The sequence below is a fragment of the Mirounga angustirostris genome, unplaced genomic scaffold (genome assembly GCF_029215605.1).
Source record: "Mirounga angustirostris isolate CCGP_5_RB_7025 unplaced genomic scaffold, mMirAng1.0.hap1 SCAF_5, whole genome shotgun sequence".
Lineage (NCBI taxonomy): Eukaryota > Metazoa > Chordata > Mammalia > Carnivora > Phocidae > Mirounga > Mirounga angustirostris.
Window position 1 is genome coordinate 65,178,987 of NW_026991713.1, and position 20,687 is coordinate 65,199,673.

At 54.9% G+C, this 20,687-nt stretch overlaps 2 protein-coding genes across 8 annotated transcripts in view; both read left to right on the forward strand.

Moving 5' to 3' along the window:
- The window catches only part of RAPGEF3 (Rap guanine nucleotide exchange factor 3), a 21,699-nt gene extending 14,186 nt beyond the window's left edge, over positions 1–7,513 (forward strand). For 3 of the 5 annotated variants that reach the window (XM_054507082.2, XM_045873560.3, XM_045873558.3), the window contains 13 exons: positions 135–216; positions 549–695; positions 1,256–1,345; positions 2,625–2,722; positions 3,178–3,303; positions 3,393–3,574; positions 3,845–3,935; positions 4,038–4,088; positions 5,020–5,107; positions 5,673–5,737; positions 6,124–6,178; positions 6,260–6,331; positions 7,103–7,513. In XM_054507082.2, coding sequence (XP_054363057.1) covers positions 135–216; positions 549–695; positions 1,256–1,345; positions 2,625–2,722; positions 3,178–3,303; positions 3,393–3,574; positions 3,845–3,935; positions 4,038–4,088; positions 5,020–5,107; positions 5,673–5,737; positions 6,124–6,178; positions 6,260–6,331; positions 7,103–7,221 — 1,266 coding nt within the window. In that variant the 3' untranslated portion in view covers positions 7,222–7,513. Of the gene's footprint in view, positions 1–134; positions 217–548; positions 696–1,255; positions 1,346–2,624; positions 2,723–3,177; positions 3,304–3,392; positions 3,575–3,725; positions 3,936–4,037; positions 4,089–5,019; positions 5,108–5,672; positions 5,738–6,123; positions 6,179–6,259; positions 6,332–7,102 lie in introns of those variants that run through there. The other 2 variants (XM_045873559.3, XM_045873562.3) reach the window with 2 other exon arrangements.
- Positions 7,430–20,687, forward strand: part of ENDOU (endonuclease, poly(U) specific) — a 29,142-nt gene continuing 15,884 nt past the window's right edge. For 2 of the 3 annotated variants that reach the window (XM_064591354.1, XM_064591353.1), the window contains exon 1: positions 7,430–7,613. In XM_064591354.1, coding sequence (XP_064447424.1) covers positions 7,430–7,613 — 184 coding nt within the window. Of the gene's footprint in view, positions 19,371–20,687 lie in introns of all 3 variants that reach the window. The other variant, XM_045873563.3, reaches the window with a different exon arrangement.

The window sequence follows — 20,687 nt, forward strand, 5'->3', positions numbered from 1 at the left end:
GGTCCACGCAGCAAGCAGAGCCCGCTGGTGGTGTGTGCGCCATGTGGGCCCCGCGCTCCCAGGGACAGAGGCCTCTGCGTGGCTCTGTGCACTCTCCCCTGTGCCTCCGGGGCCTTACTTTCTCTCCCTCTCAGGCCAGGAACGTGCCTGTTTGGCTCCCAGGCCAGGACCAGCCCCTCCCCAGCAGCAACTGTGCCATTCGAGTTGGGGACAAAGGTTGGTGGTCCGGGCCAGCCAGGGCAGAGGCTGCAGCCTGAGGTCGTCATCCTTGACCTTAGTATGCTTGGCCGAGGAGGGCACGACGGACTCCTCGGGGTCTCTGTTCTAGGCTGCCAGACGGGGTGTGCCCCCCCCCCCTGCGCCTCCCTCCCTCCCTCCCCAGCTCACGACCTCCCCCACACTCTGGGCAGCGGGTCCACCCAGGCTTCCCGTCACCACCCCTCCTGCCTCCTCGGGCCCCTCCCACTGCTGTGCTTGCTGCATGCTCACTTCTGGCTGGGGGGACCAAGAAGCCCCTTCCTACAGCTCGGCGTGGTCTTCCTCCGCAGTCCCCTATGACATTTGCCGGCCTGACCACTCGGTGCTGACCCTGAAGCTGCCGGTGACGGCCTCCGTGAGAGAGGTGATGGCAGCCTTGGCCCAGGAGGATGGCTGGACCAAGGGGCAGGTGCTGGTGAAGGTCAACTCTACAGGCCGTGAGTTGTGTCTCTGGGGGGGGGGGTGGCTCCGAGGGAGGGGGCCCCTCAGTCTGTGCCCAGATCCCACCCCTCGAATTAAGATCAGCGTTTTGATCGTCTTCATCAGTGTTAATGATGGCTAGCATTTAAGGGCGGTTTATTATGTCTCTCCAAAGTGCTTTGCATGTAGTGCTTGAGAGCATGAGCTCTGGAGCCTGCCGTCGGCAGTTGAGCCCAGCCCTTTAGCTACCGGTCTGTGTGTCCTTGGGCAGGAGACTTGATCTCTCTGTGCTCTTTTCAGCATCTGTTCAGTGGGGCTGGTAAGAGTGCCGACCTCGCAGAGGAACTGTGAGGATTGAATGGGCGTATCTATTTTAGGGTTTAGAACGGTGCCTGGCACAGCACTTTGTACATTAGTTTTATTATTATCATCCTCATCTATTCATTGAGTCCTGGTAACCACCTTATGAGATAGGTACTTTCATCCTATTTTCATTCAGGGAAACTGAAACTCAAGGGGATGAGGCAATTGTCCCGAGTTCATACAGTAAATGAGAGTGTCTGGCTTTTGAATTTAGGTAGTCTTCATTCATTTTGTCAGTTGGCAAACATGTTTGAGAGTCAGCTATGGGCCAGCAATGTGTTAGGAGCTGGAGGCACCATGGCAGGTAAGATAAGAAGCTTGGTGGTTAAGAGCATCCACAGGATCCCCTAACCTGGGTTGGGATCCCAGGACCCACTGCTGACGAGCTGTGTGATCCTGATCTGAGCAGAGTGCTTAACCTTGCTGAGCCTCCGATTCCTCATCGGTCGCATGAGCACTAACACTGTACCCATCGCACAGGACTGCTGTGGCCATAAAAGAGATCACATATATAAAACACTTAGCATGGGGCTTGCACAAAGTTAGTGCTCAGAACATGGCAGCATGAGAATTATTTAGACCTGCTTTCAGGGAACTTGGGCCATCAGAAACCACTCTTCATTCTCCGTGGAGGACGCAGCCCGGGGCTGACAGCTGGAGCCTAGGGTAGACAGGAATTAGGGGCACCCAGGGAATAATGACAAGGAGTGGAGGCCAGAAAAGCAAACCCTTCTCCTCCTTCAGGAAGTGGGGAGACGGGTTGCAGTCACGTGGTCCTGCCCTCTGCTCTGGGAAGCACCGCCCTCTGGTGGCCACCCAGAGAGTTGCAGCTGCCCCAGGACCAGAGACTGCGACCGGACAGGAACTGTTGAGAGTACTGACCTTCCTTCCCATTGTTTAGATCACCTCCCATGTCAGTAACCAATATTTCTACTACAAGCCCCCTGTTATGTGTATACTTGCTTGGAAGTCATATACATATACTCGCACACTAACATTATATAATTCTAAAGCTACCCACAAAATAAACAAGCAAAAACAGATGAGAAAAATAAATAGAAGAGCTGATAGTTTTTGGACAGAGGATGGTCTTGCTTTGGAGGCTACTGGTCTAGAGAGTAGGGATTCACACATGACTAAGAACACGGTCTCGGTCGGTAGTTGCTGATGAAAATCAACACTAAGCCCCGTGTGGGGCACTTCCCAGTTTTCAAAGGGCCGTTACATGCATCGTCTACTTACTGCCACTGCTTCCATAAATTAACTTGTTAGACCTGCGAGTAGTCGGGGTTGGTCTTGCTGTCTCCATCTGACAAAGAAGGAGACTCAGGGAGTCTCCGCCGTTGCCCGAGTATTGTCTCTAACCATCCTTTCTCGTCTTCCTCGGCGTGCTAACCTGGGCAGTGTGGATGTGGGGGGCACAGACGCCTGTGCATTCGGTGCACCTGCCCAGGACTCCAGCCCGGCTCCTGGGAGAAGGGACCTCCCGACTGGGGCCTCGACCCTGCCCTCCGTAGCTCCCTGGCCTCCCTCTCTGCCCACCACTGCCCCCCGCTCCCCCCCAGCCTCTGCTCTCTTTGCAGATGCCATTGGCCTGCAGCCAGAGGCCCGCGGTGTGGCCACATCCCTGGGGCTCAACGAGCGGCTCTTTGTTGTCAACCCACAGGAAGTGCATGAACTGGTAGGAACAGGCAGGGGGCCAGGGAGGAGCTGTGTTTTGGGGGTGGCAGAGGTGGGTGCAGGGGAGAGTCACAGAGAGGAGAGAGGAGGGCCTGGCTCTGACTGCCGCTGGGTCTTAAGGAGTGGGCCTCAACTGATGGAAGGTACCAGATGCTGGGGAAGGGAGAGAGCTGGTTGAGAGCTCTCAAGGAGAAAGAAGACCTCCCCTCATTGGGGGTTCCCCAGGAGACAGGAGCCCTACAAGGAGAGGGTCTCAGCACTGGGGAGCTGGCAGGAGGATAGACAACTCCTTGGGAAGCCTTACCCTTCAGAGGCCTACTCCTGGTAGCACCCTTATCCTCCCCGACGTGCCTTGGACCATGGGCATGGAGTCTCTGCCCCAAACTCTCTCCTCCTACCCCGCACCTGCCCCCTGGATTCCTCAGGTACCCCTCCTGAGCTCTCTTGCACCTACAGACCCCACACCCCGAGCAGCTGGGGCCCACTGTGGGCTCTGCTGAGGGGCTGGACCTGGTGAGTGCCAAGGACCTGGCGGGCCAGCTGACGGACCACGACTGGAGCCTCTTCAACAGTATCCACCAGGTGCAGGGAGCAGAGCTGAGGGGAGGAGCGCTGATGGCAGGGACACCCCACCTGATGTGGGCTCATCTCTCCTGCTGCCCCCTCCCCAGGTGGAGCTGATCCACTATGTGCTGGGGCCCCAGCATCTGCGGGACGTCACCACTGCCAACCTGGAGCGTTTCATGCGCCGCTTCAACGAGCTCCAGTACTGGGTGGCCACGGAGCTGTGTCTCTGCCCCGTGCCGAGCCTGCGGGCCCAGCTGCTCAGGAAGTTCATCAAGCTGGCTGCCCAGTGAGTGCCTATGGGCTGGGTGGGTGTGTGGCAGAGTCCCGAGGCCGCCTATCTCATGTCCCCGTCCCTGGTCAGTATGTTGCCAAATCTGCCTTCCCCTTGCTTCCCTGGGTCTCCTAGAGTCTCTGCCTCCCCACCCCATCTCGCCCAGCCCCCACAGAGGCAGCGCTGGCTGGACCTGATCCTGGGCCCCAGGCCGGCTGTTGTCTGGGTAGGAACTCTGAGGGTGTGGCTGTTTCCCCTGAGATCCTCTGGGTCTTCCACTCATAGCCTCAAGGAGCAAAAAAATCTCAATTCCTTCTTTGCCATCATGTTTGGCCTCAGCAACTCGGCCATCAGCCGCCTGGCCCACACGTGGGAGGTAGGTGTGATCTGGACGGCCCGTGCCCATGCTGGGAGTGCTGGTTGGGGATGGGGCTCCCATCCCAGAGCAGTGAGAGCTCCATCTGCCTCTGCTTCACAGCGGCTGCCCCACAAAGTCCGGAAGCTGTACTCGGCCCTCGAGAGGTTGCTGGTGAGTGCTGGGCCTTGCTCCTCCTTCCAGAAACCCCGATTCTGGGCTTCCCGGCAGCCTCTCTACCTGTCTCCGGCCACTTCCAGGGTTTCCAGCCCTGGGCCAGAGTGGGATTCCCTCTGGGCTGTACGTTTGGGGAGCTGGTGAGGCGTGGAGTGTTAGCGGTATGAGGGGGGTGCCCAGCGTGTTATATGCCGTATGGTGGGGGTGGGGGTGGGGGAGCCTTGGCTGTGGCTGTGACGTCCTGTGTGAAGACCAGGACAGGGCACATGTGGTGTCTGGCCTTGGGCTCCGAAGCACCAGGCGAACACCCGGGGAACATGGGTCTCCAGCTGACCTGCCTCAGGTCCAGGAAGCAAGTCCTGGCGCCAGGCCCACAGTGTGCCAGGGCCTGTCAGTGGGCCCCTCAGGAGATGCTGGAGGACGCTAGAGGAGGCCACAGATGAGGGAAAAGCTGAGGAGCTGGCTTCCCCTCCCACCCCCTGCCAGGAATTGTTGGGGGGGGGGTTGGTTAAGAGGTTTTGAGAGTGTTCAGGAGAGAACTCACACAAAGGTGTTTTTATCAGCCTGGCTCTGAGCTCTTGAGAAAAAAATCTACCTTGTGGGCTCAAGAGGTTCAAAGGAATTTACCTACTAGAAAGGGAAAAACAGACAGAAACAAGAACAGGGACAGAGACAGAAGGGGGGGGAGTGGTTTCTATGAAACCTCAGGGCCCCTGAAGTGTGCTTGGGGGGTTAACCAGAGGCCAGGAAGCCGTATGCGCAGATGGCCGGTCTGGCCGTGCTTCAGGTCCCCTCCCGCCTGCTGCAGAGCCCGCCTCAGGGAGACCTGGGGCCCAGAGGAAGCTGAGCTCCGAGCAGATGGTGTTTGGTTGTGTCGTGGTGCGTGGTGGGTCATGTCCCTCCCTCACTGAGGCTTCTTCCCTCTCAGGACCCCTCATGGAACCACCGAGTCTATCGACTGCTCCTCACCAAGCTCTCCCCCCCCATCATCCCCTTCATGCCTCTTCTTCTCAAAGGTAATTGGACCAGTGCTTACCTTCCTGCCTCCACCCATCCGTTCCTGCGTCTGTCCGTATGTCCATCTGACCCTTGGGGTGCCAATGCCTTGGGGGACACAAAGATGAATTTTGAGTTCACAGGCTAGAAGCAGTGTTGACGCAAGTGCTGGTGATATCAGATGGCCTCTGATATGAGGCCTAAGAGATAGAAGGAAATTGCTCTGGGAGGTCAGAGGGGAGCCAGAGGAAGAGGGTAGTGTGGGGCTGGGACAGGCCCAAGGCTCCCATTATTGGCCCTTCGCCTTTCCTGGGCTGCAGGAAGGGAAGGAGTTTGGGGACCTTTAAGCAAAACCCATCTCTCTGGGCGCCTGGGTGGCTCAGTTGGTTAAGTGACTGCCTTCGGCTCAGGTCATGATCCCAGGGTCCTGGGATCGAGTCCCACATGGGGCTCCCTGCTCTGCAGGGAGCCTGCTTCTCCCTCTCCCACTCCCCCTGCTTGTGTTCCCTCTCTCGCTGTGTCTCTCTCTGTCAAATAAATAAATAAAATCTTTAAAAAAAAAAACCAAAACCCATCTCTCTGCAGACATGACCTTCATCCATGAAGGAAACCACACACTGGTAGAGAATCTCATCAACTTTGAGAAGATGGTGAGTTCAAGGAGAGTGGGCGTCTGCCCCTAGAGTGGGTTAGAGATATGACTGTGTCCTTGCAAGCGAGTGGGGGCGGGAGATGACCGAAAGTTGTTATTAATAATACAAATATGAATACTTCTTTTAAAGTAGTCACTCCCTTGCGTGCTGGGGAAGACAGCCTTCATTATCTCACCCGGCAGGCTGAGCCCTAAGCCCTCCCTGATCTCTGTTCTTTCTCCCGCCACCTGGTCCCCCCTGGGCGTGTGGGGCAAAGCAGACACGGCCCCGTCTAGTCCCTAGGAGCGCCCCCACTCCAAGGGGGCTTGCTTCCCAGCTGCCCCACGGGCCACGCCAGGGTCCTGCCCCTCAGGCCTGCTCTTCTGTCCTTACTTTGCCCACAGAGAATGCTGGCCAGAGCTGTCCGGATGCTGCACCGCTGCCGAAGCCACAGCAACGGTGAGAGGCCCCCCCGCCCCCCCAGAAGCCCCCCCACCCCTCCCCTTCCAGGCTCTGACTCCCGCCTCTCGCCCCGCCCAGTGCCGCTGTCGCCGCTCAGAAGCCGCGTATCCCACCTCCACGAGGACAGCCAGGCCGCGAGGACATCCACGTGTAAGTCGGGCAGGGCTGGGGGCCGACAGCACAGCCACGGCTGGCGTTTTCCGCCACCTGCATACAGGATGCTATGGCCTCTTCACGACACCTCTCTGAGGAAGCTAGAATGTTCTCCCAGCTTAAAGACACACAAGCAGGCTTGAGCCCTGAAGTAACTGTGGAAGGCTGGGACAGATGACAGAGCTGGGACCCAGGCACTCTTACTCCAGACCTGATTTTGTTTAATTGGCCTTCAGTCGCATGAAGCGGATTAATCGTAGTCCACGCTTCAGCCGACGCTGTCACCATTGGCCCTTTGTTTTACGTATGTACCGATGGTGATAATCTACCGAACACCGCTGGACCCAAGCCAAGTAGGGGCACATTGACAAGAGCCTCCTCTCCCCACGCACTCTTCCCTCCTCCTGGGCCGCTATAATATATTGATGTAGATATATTTATATGGACTTATATACATACACCTACAGCTTTAAAATGCTTCATACGCGTATTATGACAACAAAATTCTTGAGTTGTAGTTGTTTTTGAATTTAGTAAAAAGGGGTATTGTGCAGTATGTTATCTCGAGGACCTGTTTTTCAGAGTCTGAGCTCTCCACCACACTTCTTCAGACTGGAGGGCTAGACAGTCTTCTAGCTCGGCTGTGGGAAGTGGCAGGGTAGGGGGTGGAGGGCGGCAAGGCTGATTTGCTCCTTGACGGGGAAGGGATGGGCTCTACAGAGTGGCAGTGCCCCCCCTGACCCCTGTCCTGCCCCCCCTCCCCCGCAGGCTCCGAGCAGTCCCTGGGCACCCGCAGTCCGGCCAGCACCTGGGCTTATGTCCAGCAGCTGAAGGTCATCAACAACCAGCGGGAGCTCTCCCGCCTCTCCCGGGAGCTGGAGCCATGAGGCGGCTGGGGCTGGAGCAGGCACTTCCGGGCAGGAAAGCCAGGGCAGCCCGGGCCAAGAGGCCCCCAGGCCGGCCGCAGCTGGGCAGGGCTCTCCGCGGACTGGACTCGCGGCCCTGGAGCGGGCAGCGTGGCGGCGGCCGTCTCCCGTGATGACGGGCGCCCGAGGAGGACCTCGAGTGGAATGAGCCGGGGCCCAAGGCCAAGGAATGGGGGACAGAGAGGCCCTGGAGCGGGCGGGAGAGCAGGGCAGGCGCTGGGACTCTGTGTTCAATAGAGAGCTCTCCACACCAGGTTTTTCCCCCAGGCTCTGTGCCTCTGTGGCTTTGTTGTCCGGCCATCTCCAGGCGGTTTCACAGTGGACAGAGGGAGCAGGTCACATCCATGTGGCGGGTGTGTGGCCGGGGCAGGGCTGGCGGCCTGGGGCGGGGGTGGGGGTGGGGGTGGGGAGGAGCAGTGGGGCTTCTCTTCCCCGAGCACGGGAACAGGTGATGAACAGTCGGTGTGGCCGCGGCTGTGTGAGGCGGAGGGCTGGTCCCTGAGGAGCCCTTCCATGAACATCAGTGACCAGGGATGCTGTGTTCCGAGGCCAGCCCTGTTGGGGTGTGTCAGTGAAGGCCGAGACCGTCCCAACCCCAAGAGCTGGGGAGGGGGTGTTGTGTCGAGGGTGGACGCAGGGAGGCTGACAAGCAGTCCCACTGCTGCACGGGGTCTCTGGGTCCCAGGCGGAGCACTAAGACAGCTGTCACTGCCGTCCAGACCTACACCCCTGGCCTCGGCAGCTGCCGGAGTCTGGAGCCCCTGTCAGTGGCCAGTGGGGGTCACCCCCGGCTGCCCGCTGTGGTCTGAGAGCACTGTTCCAGCCAGCTGCAACTAGCTCCTTCCACCCACCCCCGCCTGGCTGCAGCACGCCTCAGCCTGGTGGGTGGTCCTCTCAGGAACCGAGGCCTCCGAGGACAAGTGGCCAGTAATAGAAAGAACACTGAGGCAGAGGCTTCTGAGGGGAGCCCATCCCTTTCTGAGGCCTGGCAGGCTCCCAGGAAATCCACTTTCTTGAGACTGGTGCCGGCCAGCTCTGTCAGCGTTCTGTCCTCCCTCCCCCGCCCCTTCAGCACTCCCCTCCCACGCAGGGGGCTCCCTCCTCTCTCGGCTTCCTATGGCCCTGAACCTGGTAGGGGGAGGTACACTGTCTGGCCTGGAGAGGGACCTCTTGGCCTTGGGGATGACCCCAGAGTAGGCGTTGAGTGGCAGGGCCCATACCTGGAGGCTGAGGAGGCAGCTGGTGTGGTCCCGTACTGGCTCAAGTCCACCTCCCCTCACCCCTGCCCTGCCAGACCTCTTATCCCTGTGGTCAGGGACACACATACAAACTGCTTCTGGAGAGGGTTAGAACCTTTTGCAGGAAGCAGCACAGCTGGGATTATACCTCAGGTTTCTGGGAGAATCCCAGCAAGTTAAGGGACAGTTCCCTGCCTCCATTTCTCCATCTGTAAAATGGGTATGATGATCTCAGTTCAGCCCTTAGTGACAAACAAGTCAAACTGTAGTTCTGCCTCCAGAGCCACAGAGACAGCCTTGGCAGTCCACTGTCCTCGGCCTGACGCCGTGGGTGGGCAGCAACGCCTTGAGTGAAGTTGGGCAGAGCCCACTCCTCCAGGGAGAGCCTGGGTAGAGCAGACGACAGGGTAACCAAGCCGGTTCCTTTGCCTGTGGGTGGAGATGCAGGCCCACGGGGCACAGAAGCTTCCAGAGCTGAGCAATCATGACATGAGGCCCAAGTCTTGGTGAGTCAGGACTCCCAGGGGCTCTCTTCCATCCTAAACCCATTGTCTGATGGGGTTTTGGCCAAGGCCAGACCAGCCTGCCGGCCACAGCCCTTCACCATCCTTTCAGACTCCAGAGTGAGACAAGCCTTCCAACAACAGAATGGAAGCCAAGCGTGGTCAGGGCCAGTGTCCTCCATCAGCATTTCCATTTTTCTTCTCTGTGGCCACACCTATGTCCTGAAGGAACTTTGGCAGCATACAAATCTCCCTTCTGCCCTGGACTGCCCTGCAACTTCCCAGCTCCCTTAATCTCTGGGGTACACCTTTTGAGCCTGTTGAGAGAGGCTTGGCCAGGAAAACAGTGCCCAGGATGGGCAGGAGGACGCAGACTGGGTGCTGGAGATGCTGCTGACTGGGCTGGGTCACCATGGAGGAGGGAAAGGCTCTAGGTCATGGTGGCTTCTTGCTCTGAGGGCCACGTCATCTTTTGTCTCCCTGACTGCCGAGGCATGGGGTAGGTGGGAGGCATCTTCCCGTGTCATGTCCTAGCAACCCGGGCTGCATGTAGGGGACTCCCAGTTAGTGTCCCAGCTTCAGGACAGCCATGATGGGAGAAAGAACTCATGGGACTGCTGAGAGAAGGAAGTATAAGAGGCCTTAAAAAAATCTCTTACCTAAAAGGAGGTAAAGCAGGGAAGAAAGTGTGTGTGTGTGTGTGTGTGTGTGCGCGCGCACCTGTGCCCCATGAGGGAGAACAGAATGGAGCAGATAATTCCTCCTCTCAGATACACACATATACCCACTACTCCCTTACCCCTTCTCCTTGGCTTCCCCGGGAAGTCCAGGACGCTAATTGTGGGGTACACGCCTCTCCAGCAGGCTGAGCAGGGTCACGCCTCTCCAGCAGGCTGAGCAGGATCCCGTGAAAGGGTAGGGCAGTCTGGGAGCCTGACTGTCTGACCCCTGGCTGCCTCAGCTGTTCTCCCTGGGAGCCAGCCCCCCTCTCTCTCCACGAGCCCTGGGCCTCTGGCTGCTAAGCTTCCCAAGCTGCAAAGATTAATCTTTTTAATATTGCTGTTATTCATAGTATTTATCATGCTGATAGACTTAGATGTGACTAGTTTTCATCTTTTCCAGTATTCTTTAACCTCTATTATTTATACTGAGAGTAGGGCACATCCTTTTACCCCCATTTTACAGTCAGACTGAGGCACAAAATGATTTGCCTGAGGTCACATAGCTGGCTAATAAGCAGGTGGACTGATGAGGAGCCTGGGTGTGTATCCGCTGGACCCGAACCATGGAACTTTGCTCACCCCTGCCCTTGCCTTGTGCCCCTGGCAAGGGTGCAATCTCCCTGAACCCCAGCATTTTCTTCTCTTAGAGGAATAGGCCCAGGCATGTACATCCCTCCCTCCCTCACTTCATTCTTGAAATCTTATGTAGTAGGGGCTCTGTGAATGAGAGAGGTGGTCCTGCCGAGGGTGGTCCTGCAGAGCACCCACCCCGCAGACAGACCCGGAGCAAGGCTGTTAGACGGAGAGGGTGCCGCAGAGCGCAAGTCCAGGGAGGAGTGGATGCCCAGGGCCGCGGGGTCTCACTGCTCACCCCCAAGCATTTAGGCATCGCTCTGCCTCCTGGCGTTGGGGCTGCTCTCCACTTAGCACGGGTACAAGCCCCCGAGGATCCTGAGGATCAGACAGCTAGCATGGCTGGCGGCTGGTGCCTGGTGGCTGGGGCAGACTCTGACCCGGCAGTTGGCTCCTCCTTCCTTTCCATGGACTGATAGGCCAGAATGTAAACGCATTTCCAAAATGTATCCTTGTACCCTGCCGCATACAGGAGTGCTAGGCTTCTCACACAGCTGCCGGGGCCCTGGGCCTGACCCAAGGCCCCAGAGCCTCCAGTTGCCCTGCTCCGATGCCCCAGTCAATCCAGGCACCCCTGTCTGAGATTCTGGACTCTCCAAGCCCCAAGCCTCGCCCTCCTGCAGCCGGGCTGGGCAGGGCACCTGAGGATGAAGGGGCTTACAGACTCCGTGATGAGCGACTATTGTACCTCCCAGTGATGATGAAAGCAGATCCTCTGAGAAGATGAGTCTGACTCAGCTGTGCTTTGAGAGCATCTTCTTGGTCATGCCTGGGGCCTTCCTGGAGCAGGGGGCCTTGCTGGGGCCAGCAGGGCTGCTGCTGGTGGTAGGTGGAACGGTGCAACGGTTGTTGCAAATGGCAAGATTGGCCCAGGGACTCCCAGAGGAAGAGGAAGGCTGGGCTCAGAGCCCAGATCCACTTTTTATGGGAAAGTGTGGGATTCAAGTTCTCGAGTCTGTTTAGACTTTGACCCGCATGGACCCTGGGTGAAGGAGCCCTACCCTTAGGACCTCGTCTGACTCTGCCCCACATGTTCTTGGCCCTTGGGGAGAACTCAGGGTCTCAGGTTTCTTACTGGGGTGTGAGTTGTGGGCAGCCAGAGCCGTCTCTGGGTTGCTGAGCGGAGGAGAACGCAGGCTTTCCTGGCGCTGCGGGGACTGTAGCCAGCAGAGGGGTGGAGAGTCATGAGGTGGGGTCATGAGGGCAAGGCATTTTCAGCTAAACCTGCCTCCCAGAAAAGCGCCTTGTCACTCAGAGCTGGAGGCGTTCAGGTGTGCATCAGGGGGGCCTCTGCGAGGGGCAGTGTGGGGAGCCAGAGGAGCCTGGGCCTCAGCAGCCACGTGGCCTCAGCCTCGGGCAGGCGTCTTCCTCTCTCTTGGTTTCCTTATTTATAAACAGGGATTTTGACTAGAAGGGTTTGGGATGTTTTCCCACTCTCAGTGTCTTGGTGTAGGCCTCTCAAGTCAACCAAAGAGATGAGGGGGCACCGACCTCTCTTGGTCATAAAGCTGCAGACTCTCTGAGCATTTTCCCAGGGGTGGCCCCTGGCCAGGACCGCCCGAGGGAGGGATGTCAGCTGCAAGCCATTTTATTAGAAGGATTTTCAGAGAGTCCCCTACCCCTAAATATTACCACCTGCAGCCTCCCTGAATTCTAGTTGTCTGTATGAGGCCCCTGTTATGTAGATACGTAACTTGGAAGATTCTAATGGGCTAATGGTCAGGATCCTCATCCCAATGGCCAGAAATAGGAGAGGAAGAGCCCGAGGCAATGCGCTAGGGGAGTTTTGTTCCCCATTGAAGCTCCTAGCTCTCCCCAGATCAAGCTTAGTCCTCTAGGCTGTGGCCCCGCCCCCAGAAAATAAGTGGTCCCCTTTGGCAACCAAACCATGTGAGCTAGACAGTGTGACCTACTGAGAGTCATCCCCCCAAACTGGGAAATACTCAAAAGTGAAATGCTTGAACATACTCAAAAGCACATCATAGTCTTAAAATAAAATTTGGTTTTGGAATTATAAAAAGGAATCACATTATGAAGAGTTTAGAGAAACTGCCACTTTCTCATGCTTCATGTCTGTCTTAAATGTCATTTTTTTCATAGAGGTTTCCCTAACCATCTTATCCAAATTAGGTCTTTTGTGGCTCTGCTTCTTTTTTAATTGAAGTATAATTAATGTACAGTGTTATATTAGTTTCAAGTGCACAGTGTTCTATTAGTTTCAATGATTCAGCAATCCTATACATTACTCAGTGCTCATCACAGTAAGTGTACTCTTTAATCCCCATCCCCCATCCCCCCCTTTCCCCCACCCACCTCCCCTCTGGTAACCATCAGTTTGTTCTCTGTATTTAAGAGTCTGTTTTTTTGTTTGTCTCTTTTTTCTTTGTCCATTTGTTTTGTTTCTTAAATTCCACACATGAGTGAAATCATATGGTATTTGTCTTTCTCTGTCTGACTTATTTCACTTAGCATTATACCCTCTAGATCCATCCATGTTGTTGCAAATGGCAAGATTGCATTCCTTTTTTGTGGCTGAGTAACAGCCTGATATATATATATATATATATAACTTGAAACATATATATATAACTATACATATATAGTGCTTCTTCTTTCTTTATCCATTCATCTATCGACGGACACTTGCTTCCATATGTTGACTATTACAAATAATGTTGCAATAAGCACAGGGGTAAAATATATCTTTTTGAGTTAGTTTTTGTTTTCTTTGGGTAGGAACCCAGTAGTGGAGTTACTAGAGCATGTGGTAATTCTATTTTAAAAATTATGAAGACCCTCCATGCAGTTTTCCATAGTGGCTGCACCAGACTGCATTCCTACCAACAGTGTATTAAGGTTCCTTTTTCTCCACAATCTTCACCAACACTTGTTATTTCTTGTCATTTTGAGTCTAGCCATTCTGACAGGTGTGAGGTGATATCTCACTACGGTTTCTTTTTCTTTTTTTTTTTTTTTAAGATTTTATTTATTTATTTGACAGAGAGAGAGACAGCAAGAGAGGGAACACAAGCAGGGGGAGTGGGAGAGGGAGAAGCAGGCTTCTGGCCGAGCAGGGAGCCCGATGCGGGGCTCGATCCCAGGACCCTGGGATCATGACCTGAGCCGAAGGCAGATGCTCAACTGATAGCCAAACAGGCGCCCCTCACTGTGGTTTCAATATGCATTTCCCTGATGATGAGTGATGCTGAGCATCTTTTCATGTGTCTGTTGGCCATTCTTATGTCTTCCTTGGAAATATGTCTAGTCAGGCTCTGCCCATTTTTTAATTGGATTATTTGTTTTTATGGTGTCGAGTTGTAGAAGTTCTTTATATAGTTTGGATATTAACCCTTTATCAGACATATCATTTGCAAATATCTTCTCCAGTGGTCTCCTTTGCTGTGCAAAACTTTTTATTTTGGTTTGGTCCCAACAGTTTAATTTTGCTTTTGTATCCCTTGCCAAAAGAAAAATATCTGGAAAAGTGTTCCTATGGCTGATGTCAAAGAGATTACTGCCTATGTTTTCTTCTAAGAATTTTGTGGTTTCAGGTCTCACATTTAGGTCCTTAATCCATTATGAACTTATTTTTGTGTTTGGTGTTAGAAAGTGGTCCAGTTTCATTCTTTTGCATGTAGGTGTCTAGTTTTTCCCAATACCATTTATTGAAGAGACTTTTCCCCATTGTATACTCTTGCCTTCTTTGTCATAGATTTCTGGGCTCTCTCTTCTGTTCCATTGATCTATGTGTCTGTTTTTGTGCCAGGACCATACTGTTTTGGTTACCACAGCTTTGTAGTATATCTTGAAATCTGGAAGTGTGGTACCTCCGGCTTTGGTCTTTCTCAAGATTGCCTTGGCTGGCCCTGTTTTTTTTTTTTAAACACACACTATTCTGGTCTTGTTATGTGCCAGGCACTGTTCTAAGAGCTTTGTGGGTATTAACTCATTCAATCTGCCCAAGAGCCTTGTCAGGTACTCTTACTTGCTCTATTTTTACAGCTCTGGGGGGAAACTGAGGCACAGAGAGGTCAGGAAACCTGCCCAGGGTTGTATAGCTGGTGAGGGGCCGAATTGGGATTCGAACCCAGGCAGCTTGGCTCTAGAACCAGTAGGCTCAGCACTGGGTTCTGCTCCCCCAAGCACAGCTTTCAATGTGCTCTGCCCATCGTTTCCCTCCGCCTTTGGAGGCTGAGCTCCTCGTCCTCGCATCCATTTTGCTTAGCAGTCAGGCAGATGAACAAATGCTGAGAAAGGGGGAGATTGGCCGTGACACAGCTACCTTAGACACCAATTAGGAGAGTTTTGAAAGATGGTAGATCTCCACACCCTGGGTAGGAAGCGCTCCTGCCAGTTCCTCTGTCGTCTTTGGGGGGACAGAGCCTGTGCCGACACTCCGGGGCCAAGAGGTGGCGAGGTGCCTGGTGCCCGGCCCGGCTCCTGCTTGGCTGCTCCCCAACCCCTCCTGACCTTGCCCTTGCTCACTCCCTTGCTGTCTCTCTGAAGCTCCTTATCTCTGGCTGCCTGTCTCATCCGCTTCCCTTTGTTCCCGGCTGTGCGTCCAGACCCTCCCTGAAACTACTGGGGCTTGAGGACATGAGACAGAAATTTTACTTTATAAACTCTATTAGGCAGTGTAAACCAAACATTAGCAGAGCTGGCAAAAAAATCTAGGCAGGTGGTTACTTTGGGATCCTAAAAGGTGGGATTAGGTTGAGTTATCTGTTACATTGTGGATTCAGAAGCTGCTGGAATCCTGGGTCCTGTCTGATCCCTGCCTTGGCTGCCTCTGGCAGTGTGGTGCCAAGGGGGTGCCTTGGGGGGCTTAGATGCCCCCACATTTCCGTTAGTTCCAAACAAACCTGCAATGTTGCCACAGACGGTGTGTTCGCTACGAAAGCGTAACTACACAATGAATGCCTAGACCCCGTTTCCACCCACTGCCCATAAGCCCCCCTCGGAAGCCTCCGAATCTCAAAGAGGGCCCGTCTGCTCTCTCTGTTTGGCTCGTCATCTTCCCTCGAGCCTTTATAACGAGCGGGGCTGGAAGGCTCAGTTTGCTCATTCATTCATTCTTGGTCCCTTTACATGTTGACGGTTATTTAACACCTTTAATGACAATACAAGACAGTAGAGGGGACCCAGGAAGCAGGGGTGAAGAAACAGCCTGTATGGATGAAAAATTAAATGGCAGTGCAGGGGTTAACCGACACCACGTTGGCAAACACACACCAGAAGTGCCGTGATATGTCAAAGGCGCCCAGGACAAATATCAAGAACTGAGTCCATAGGCAGGAGCGATGCCTCTGGCTGGAGGGCTGAAGTCAGGCTTCTTGGAAGGGTGGGTTTGCCCTGGGCCTGGAGGTGAGTCAGAGATGGACAGTTCAGGGGAGGGCATTGCAGGCAGAGGACCAGCCTGGGGTTTGGCCAGCAGAACCAGAAGCGCAGCCCGGGATTTTGGTGAGTGGCCTTGGTGGCGCGCGTGACTCGTGCATCCACAGGGTGGGGGGTGAGTGCAACGTTGAATATCAGGGCTGCCCACAAACATAAAAAGAAATGCCTGGAAACCCAACTGTGGAACACAACATACAAACCAATGTGAAAGAAAACCACTGGTGGAGCCATTCTGAAACACGTTCAGCAAGAGGGATCCGCAGACTGAGGTGGGTCACAAGTGACTAGTTGTGGGCGACTGTCCCGGGTCTCTATCCTGGGGCAATTCCGGGCCACGGTGGGCCGGAGCCTGGAGGTCTAGCATCTTCAGTCCCCCTTAGGAGGGGACTCTAGGCCTCCCCTGTGCTGAGCCCGTCCAGTTCTGGTCTGGTGCTGAAGTGACTCAGCCTTGGTTTCACAGAGGACGAGGCTAGTGGGTAGGCTGGCCTCGGCATATGTCCCCTGGGCCAGTCTCTCCCAGAGCCTGTGGGTCCTGACAGACCCCCCACCACCCTGGTAGCTCAGAGATATATGGGATCTACTTCAAACAGCCGTCTAATGCTGAGGCTTCTCTGTCCTCTGTCCCACGAGACACCAATAGGTTCTAAGAACTCTTTTCCAGCCTGGCCTGAATCCTGCCAGTCCAATAACAGCAGAGCACCAGGCTTACTAGTAAATATTTGCTCACAGAATTCCCATTCTCCACACTGCTCATGGCCTGACTGCCTCCTGGATCCTTGCCCAAGTGCCCTCACCCTCCACAGCTGCACCCTGTCCTCACTTCCTGATCAGAGGAGGCATCTCTGTTTGGTGTTCTCGTCATGGGAATGCCATCTGCCATGCACCTGTCACCACCCCCTCCCAGCCCCAAGTCTCCAGGACTCAGCCTCCTGGGACTCCTACCTTGCTGGCTGGCTCCCTGGGAACAGCTTTTAATCAAGGGTGGAAAGTCCATGTGAAAACCTAACTGGGGGAAAACTTGGAAAGAGGAGCAGCAGAGTTTTCTGTCCAGACCAGGCCAGCCTGCATTTACCTCTATAAACGCCTATGTGCAGCTAATTTATCTATGAGGCATCTTTGCAGGAGTGTACCGAGGTGTGTTCACACGTTGGCTCGCTGGATTGTTTCCTACTGTCCTATCTACTTTCCTCCATGTCAGCACATCTTGGGTTATGCAGTCCTGGGCTTTGGGAATCAGATCTGGGAAGTGGGGATGAGCAGCTCTGAGAGGCATGGAGGCATTCAAGTGGAGGCAGGACAGCCTCCTAGGATCGGGCCGGGCTTACAATTTCATATGAGAAGTGGAGCCAGGTGACCGCTGAGGTCCCTTTAATTCCAACGGAATCTGAGCGCAGACCACTTTGCCTGGTAACCCAGACGTGATTAAGTGGTTGTTGGTGAATTCTGTGGGACAACGTGGCATCAGTGCCCATCAGGACAGCGTCTGGTTGGAAGTCCTGCCGCATAACTTACTGATGTGCCCCTGGGTGTGCCTGCCAACCTTTCTGTGCCTCAGTTTCCTCCTCTGTGAATGAGGATAACAATAGTACTATTAAGGGTTGTAGTGGGAGTGAAGGAGAGAATGCATAGGAGGTTCTTGGCGTGTGACACCCCAGCACATGCTCAGTCAGTGTTGGTGGTTGTCCTTAAAGTTGGCATTGTGGTTCTTGTTGGAGGACACAGTCAGAAAGACCTGGATCCTCAGATGTGCCCTCTGGCTCTATGGGGTAAGTGTCAACCGTCCCCCAGCATCCAGCCTTGCTCCTGACCTAAAATTCCCCCGACGGAGGGAGGCGCTCCTGCCCAGAAGCTCCACCCCACAGGCTGCTCAGCCAGACAGTAGGGTCAACCCGGCCAGACGGACTCCACACCTTCGGCCTCAGTGGGGTCCCCCCAGCAGGGCCTTTGGAAGGCACCGTCCACCCCAAATTCTGAGGCGTTGTTCTCCTGGCCCAGCCAGGGACCGTCTCCTTTAGCCCCTAAGCTAACCAGAGTCCGAGATCCGGGCATGGGCCACCAGCCCCCCAGAGGCTGCGGGCTCCCTCTGGCCGTGGTCGCAGCCCGCTCTCCGCTTGGACTTGGCCACTGGGGCAGGCCAAGCAGCCTTTCTGCTCCTACTCCTTCAACCAGCCTTCCTCCTCCGCGGAAGGGCCAGGCTGACGCTGCGGCTGTGCTTCTGCCGTGAGTCTCTTGCAAGGTGGCTTCCTCGAGGCTGTCCTGGGCACTCCGGAGCCCTACGTGGGGTCTCATTTCTGCATAGCGAGGCAGGGGCATTCTTCCCAACCCACCGTGGCGGCTCACCCTGGGCTTGGCGGGAAGCCCCGGAATGAACTTGGCAGGGATTGTCAGGTTCAAGCCCGTAATTTTGGAGATGAGGAAACTGAGGTCAGAGAGAGGAAGCATCCCACACTTCAAGCACACCGGCTGAGGAGGACAGGCCCCCCTACTTCACCCCTGGAAAAAAATCACTATGGAGTGGTCTCAACGGTTCATCAATTTTGCCTTTTTATATGGGAGTTTTCTTTTATTGAGGGGGCAGAATCTCCATGCAGCACTCTTTCTGGAAAGGGCAATTAACTTAGCAGATTTTACCTTTAATAGGAGGGGGAACTTGGCAGCTCCACGTTGCTGCACTTCTGCTCTCGGACCTGGGGAGGAAGGAGTGCCAAGAAGCCTCACCTCCCTGGGGAGGGTCCTCGGGAAGACGAGTGTAAGTAGGGGATGAAGGGAGTGGGCTTCTGGGCCCCCAGATGAGCAAGGGTATGTCCTCTGGCTGTCTCTAAGGCCTCTCGCCCACCGCTGACCTCGTAAAGCTGGAACCTGTGAGAACCTGAACCATGAAAAGCTGAGACGCTGACTCAGTAAGTTAGAGACTACTTGCATACTATTTCTGGGGCGCTTTAGCTATGTGTGGTTTGATGCTCATAAGAGCAGCCCTTGTTTCTGACCCACACCTCCTATATCTCTCCTTGCACTGACCCTAACACTTGCTTGAGCACTTCACTGCTGGTCAAATCTGGAATGATCACTTTACTGTGTCCCTCATATTAGCACCAGGAACTCAAAGATGGAGCCAGCCTGTAGCTCCTTGGAAGGTCAGAACAGTGGTTTGCTGGTAGGTGGGTGTTTGGAGGGCATCACCCAGAGACAAGCCCATTGGTGCTCCCACTTGGGACAGAGAACCCCCCAAACCAGGCCTATCTTGCTGTGCCTACTTACATGACCTATTTTCTGGCTACAGCTAGTATTACCTGTTCCAAACATCTGGAATTACCTGCCTGCTTAGTCGCCTTCCACCCGGCTTCAAACAGCTGGAGGGCCCCACCCCCTCTCCACGTCCTATCCATCTAGGCTCCCTCCCTCCCCTTTTTCTTCCTGGAAGGATCTGGAGGTACCAGATCCACAAGTTCTGATGTCTTTAAAAGGATCATCCTGGGCAATAAGGCTCATTTGAGAGCTGTGACATTCACCTTGACTCTAGTGAAAGTCCAACAGCCAATCCCCTTTTGGCTTCCAACTGGGCACCATGAGGGCCTGTGTGCCCCTGATCGTGGCCATACTCTGCAGCCTGGGCTGGGCTGGTAAGTCCTCATCTGGTGGGGGTGAAAGGGTCCTACGTAAAGAAGCAGAGAGTTAGGGAACTCGGTAGAGGGTGAGCAGAGTGGGACAAGGGAGGGTCAGCTCTGTCCTAAAGCCAAGGAGCACCTTAGACCTATCCCTGTCAGAGTAGAGGGTGAGCAGAGTGGGACAAGGGAGGGTCAGCTCTGTCCTAAAGCCAAGGAGCACCTTAGACCTATCCCTGTCAGAGTATAGGAGTTGTCTCTGGGGTGGAGGGGACTGTGTGAAGGGGGCTGCAGGGCTGATGAACTAATGTCATGGAAGCCCCTTCCTGAGTCCTTGGAAGACGAGACCCAGACATCCCTTAGTCCAACCTGACTTTTGATTTCACCATGGTTTGTCTGCGGGACTGTTGTATGATATAAAGCCGGGGCTGTGGCCTGCTGGGTTTGAGTGGCCTGGCTGCCCTTGGTCACTCCCTCCACTGCCTGTGGGTGGGTGAGGTTGTTGGGGTGGGACCTTGCTCTGGGTAAAAGCCTCAGGAGATGGGCAGGATCAGGGGGAAACTGGAAACGCCCCTGGCCAAGAGGTAGGCTGTGTACTCTCTAAGCTGTACAAGTGGTCAGAGGAACGGGCCTTCGACCCAGTTTTTGAGGACCTGGAGCACAGAGAAGGGTCCTGGCCTACAGTTACTAGGGGTGCAGGGGAGGGGGCCTGCAGAAGGACAGCAGCGGCCATGCAAAATGCTGATGCTGAGGTGTTCATTGGTAGTTGGTTAATGGGTGTGGAGGAACGAGTGCTAAGGAAGGGGGCTGAGCTGAGGGGTGTGGGGAGAATCCTCCTCTGCCCAGAGGAGAAAGAATCAGAGCTTGATACCCACCCCACCCAACCCAGGTTGTTCCCAAATAGGACTGTTGTAAGGACAAATTAAGGTAATGTATAAAAAGCACCTTACGTGGTGTGAAATCTCAGTGAGCTGGGGTTTTGGTTACGATTACGTTTATACATATTCCTGGGAGAAACTTCCTCATTTCTAGCCAGGTTATGTATACGGAGACCCGTAATGGGATTCCCAAATGGAAGACCTTTGGAGGAAAAGGCTGGGAGGGACCGGGGACCTCTATTCTGGCACCTGCTGCTGAGCAGCTGGGAGTCAACTCTGTCGGGGCCCTGGGGGGTGGACAGCCAATGGGGAGGGCATGAGAACTTCTAGCTTAGTGTGAGCCAGCGGCCGCTGGGTTGGCACATCCCACTCTCAGGAGAGAACGACTTGAGACACTGGGTCTCTGGGCAGCCATGCCCAAGGACAGAGGCAACAGTACCTTCAGAAGTGCATGTGA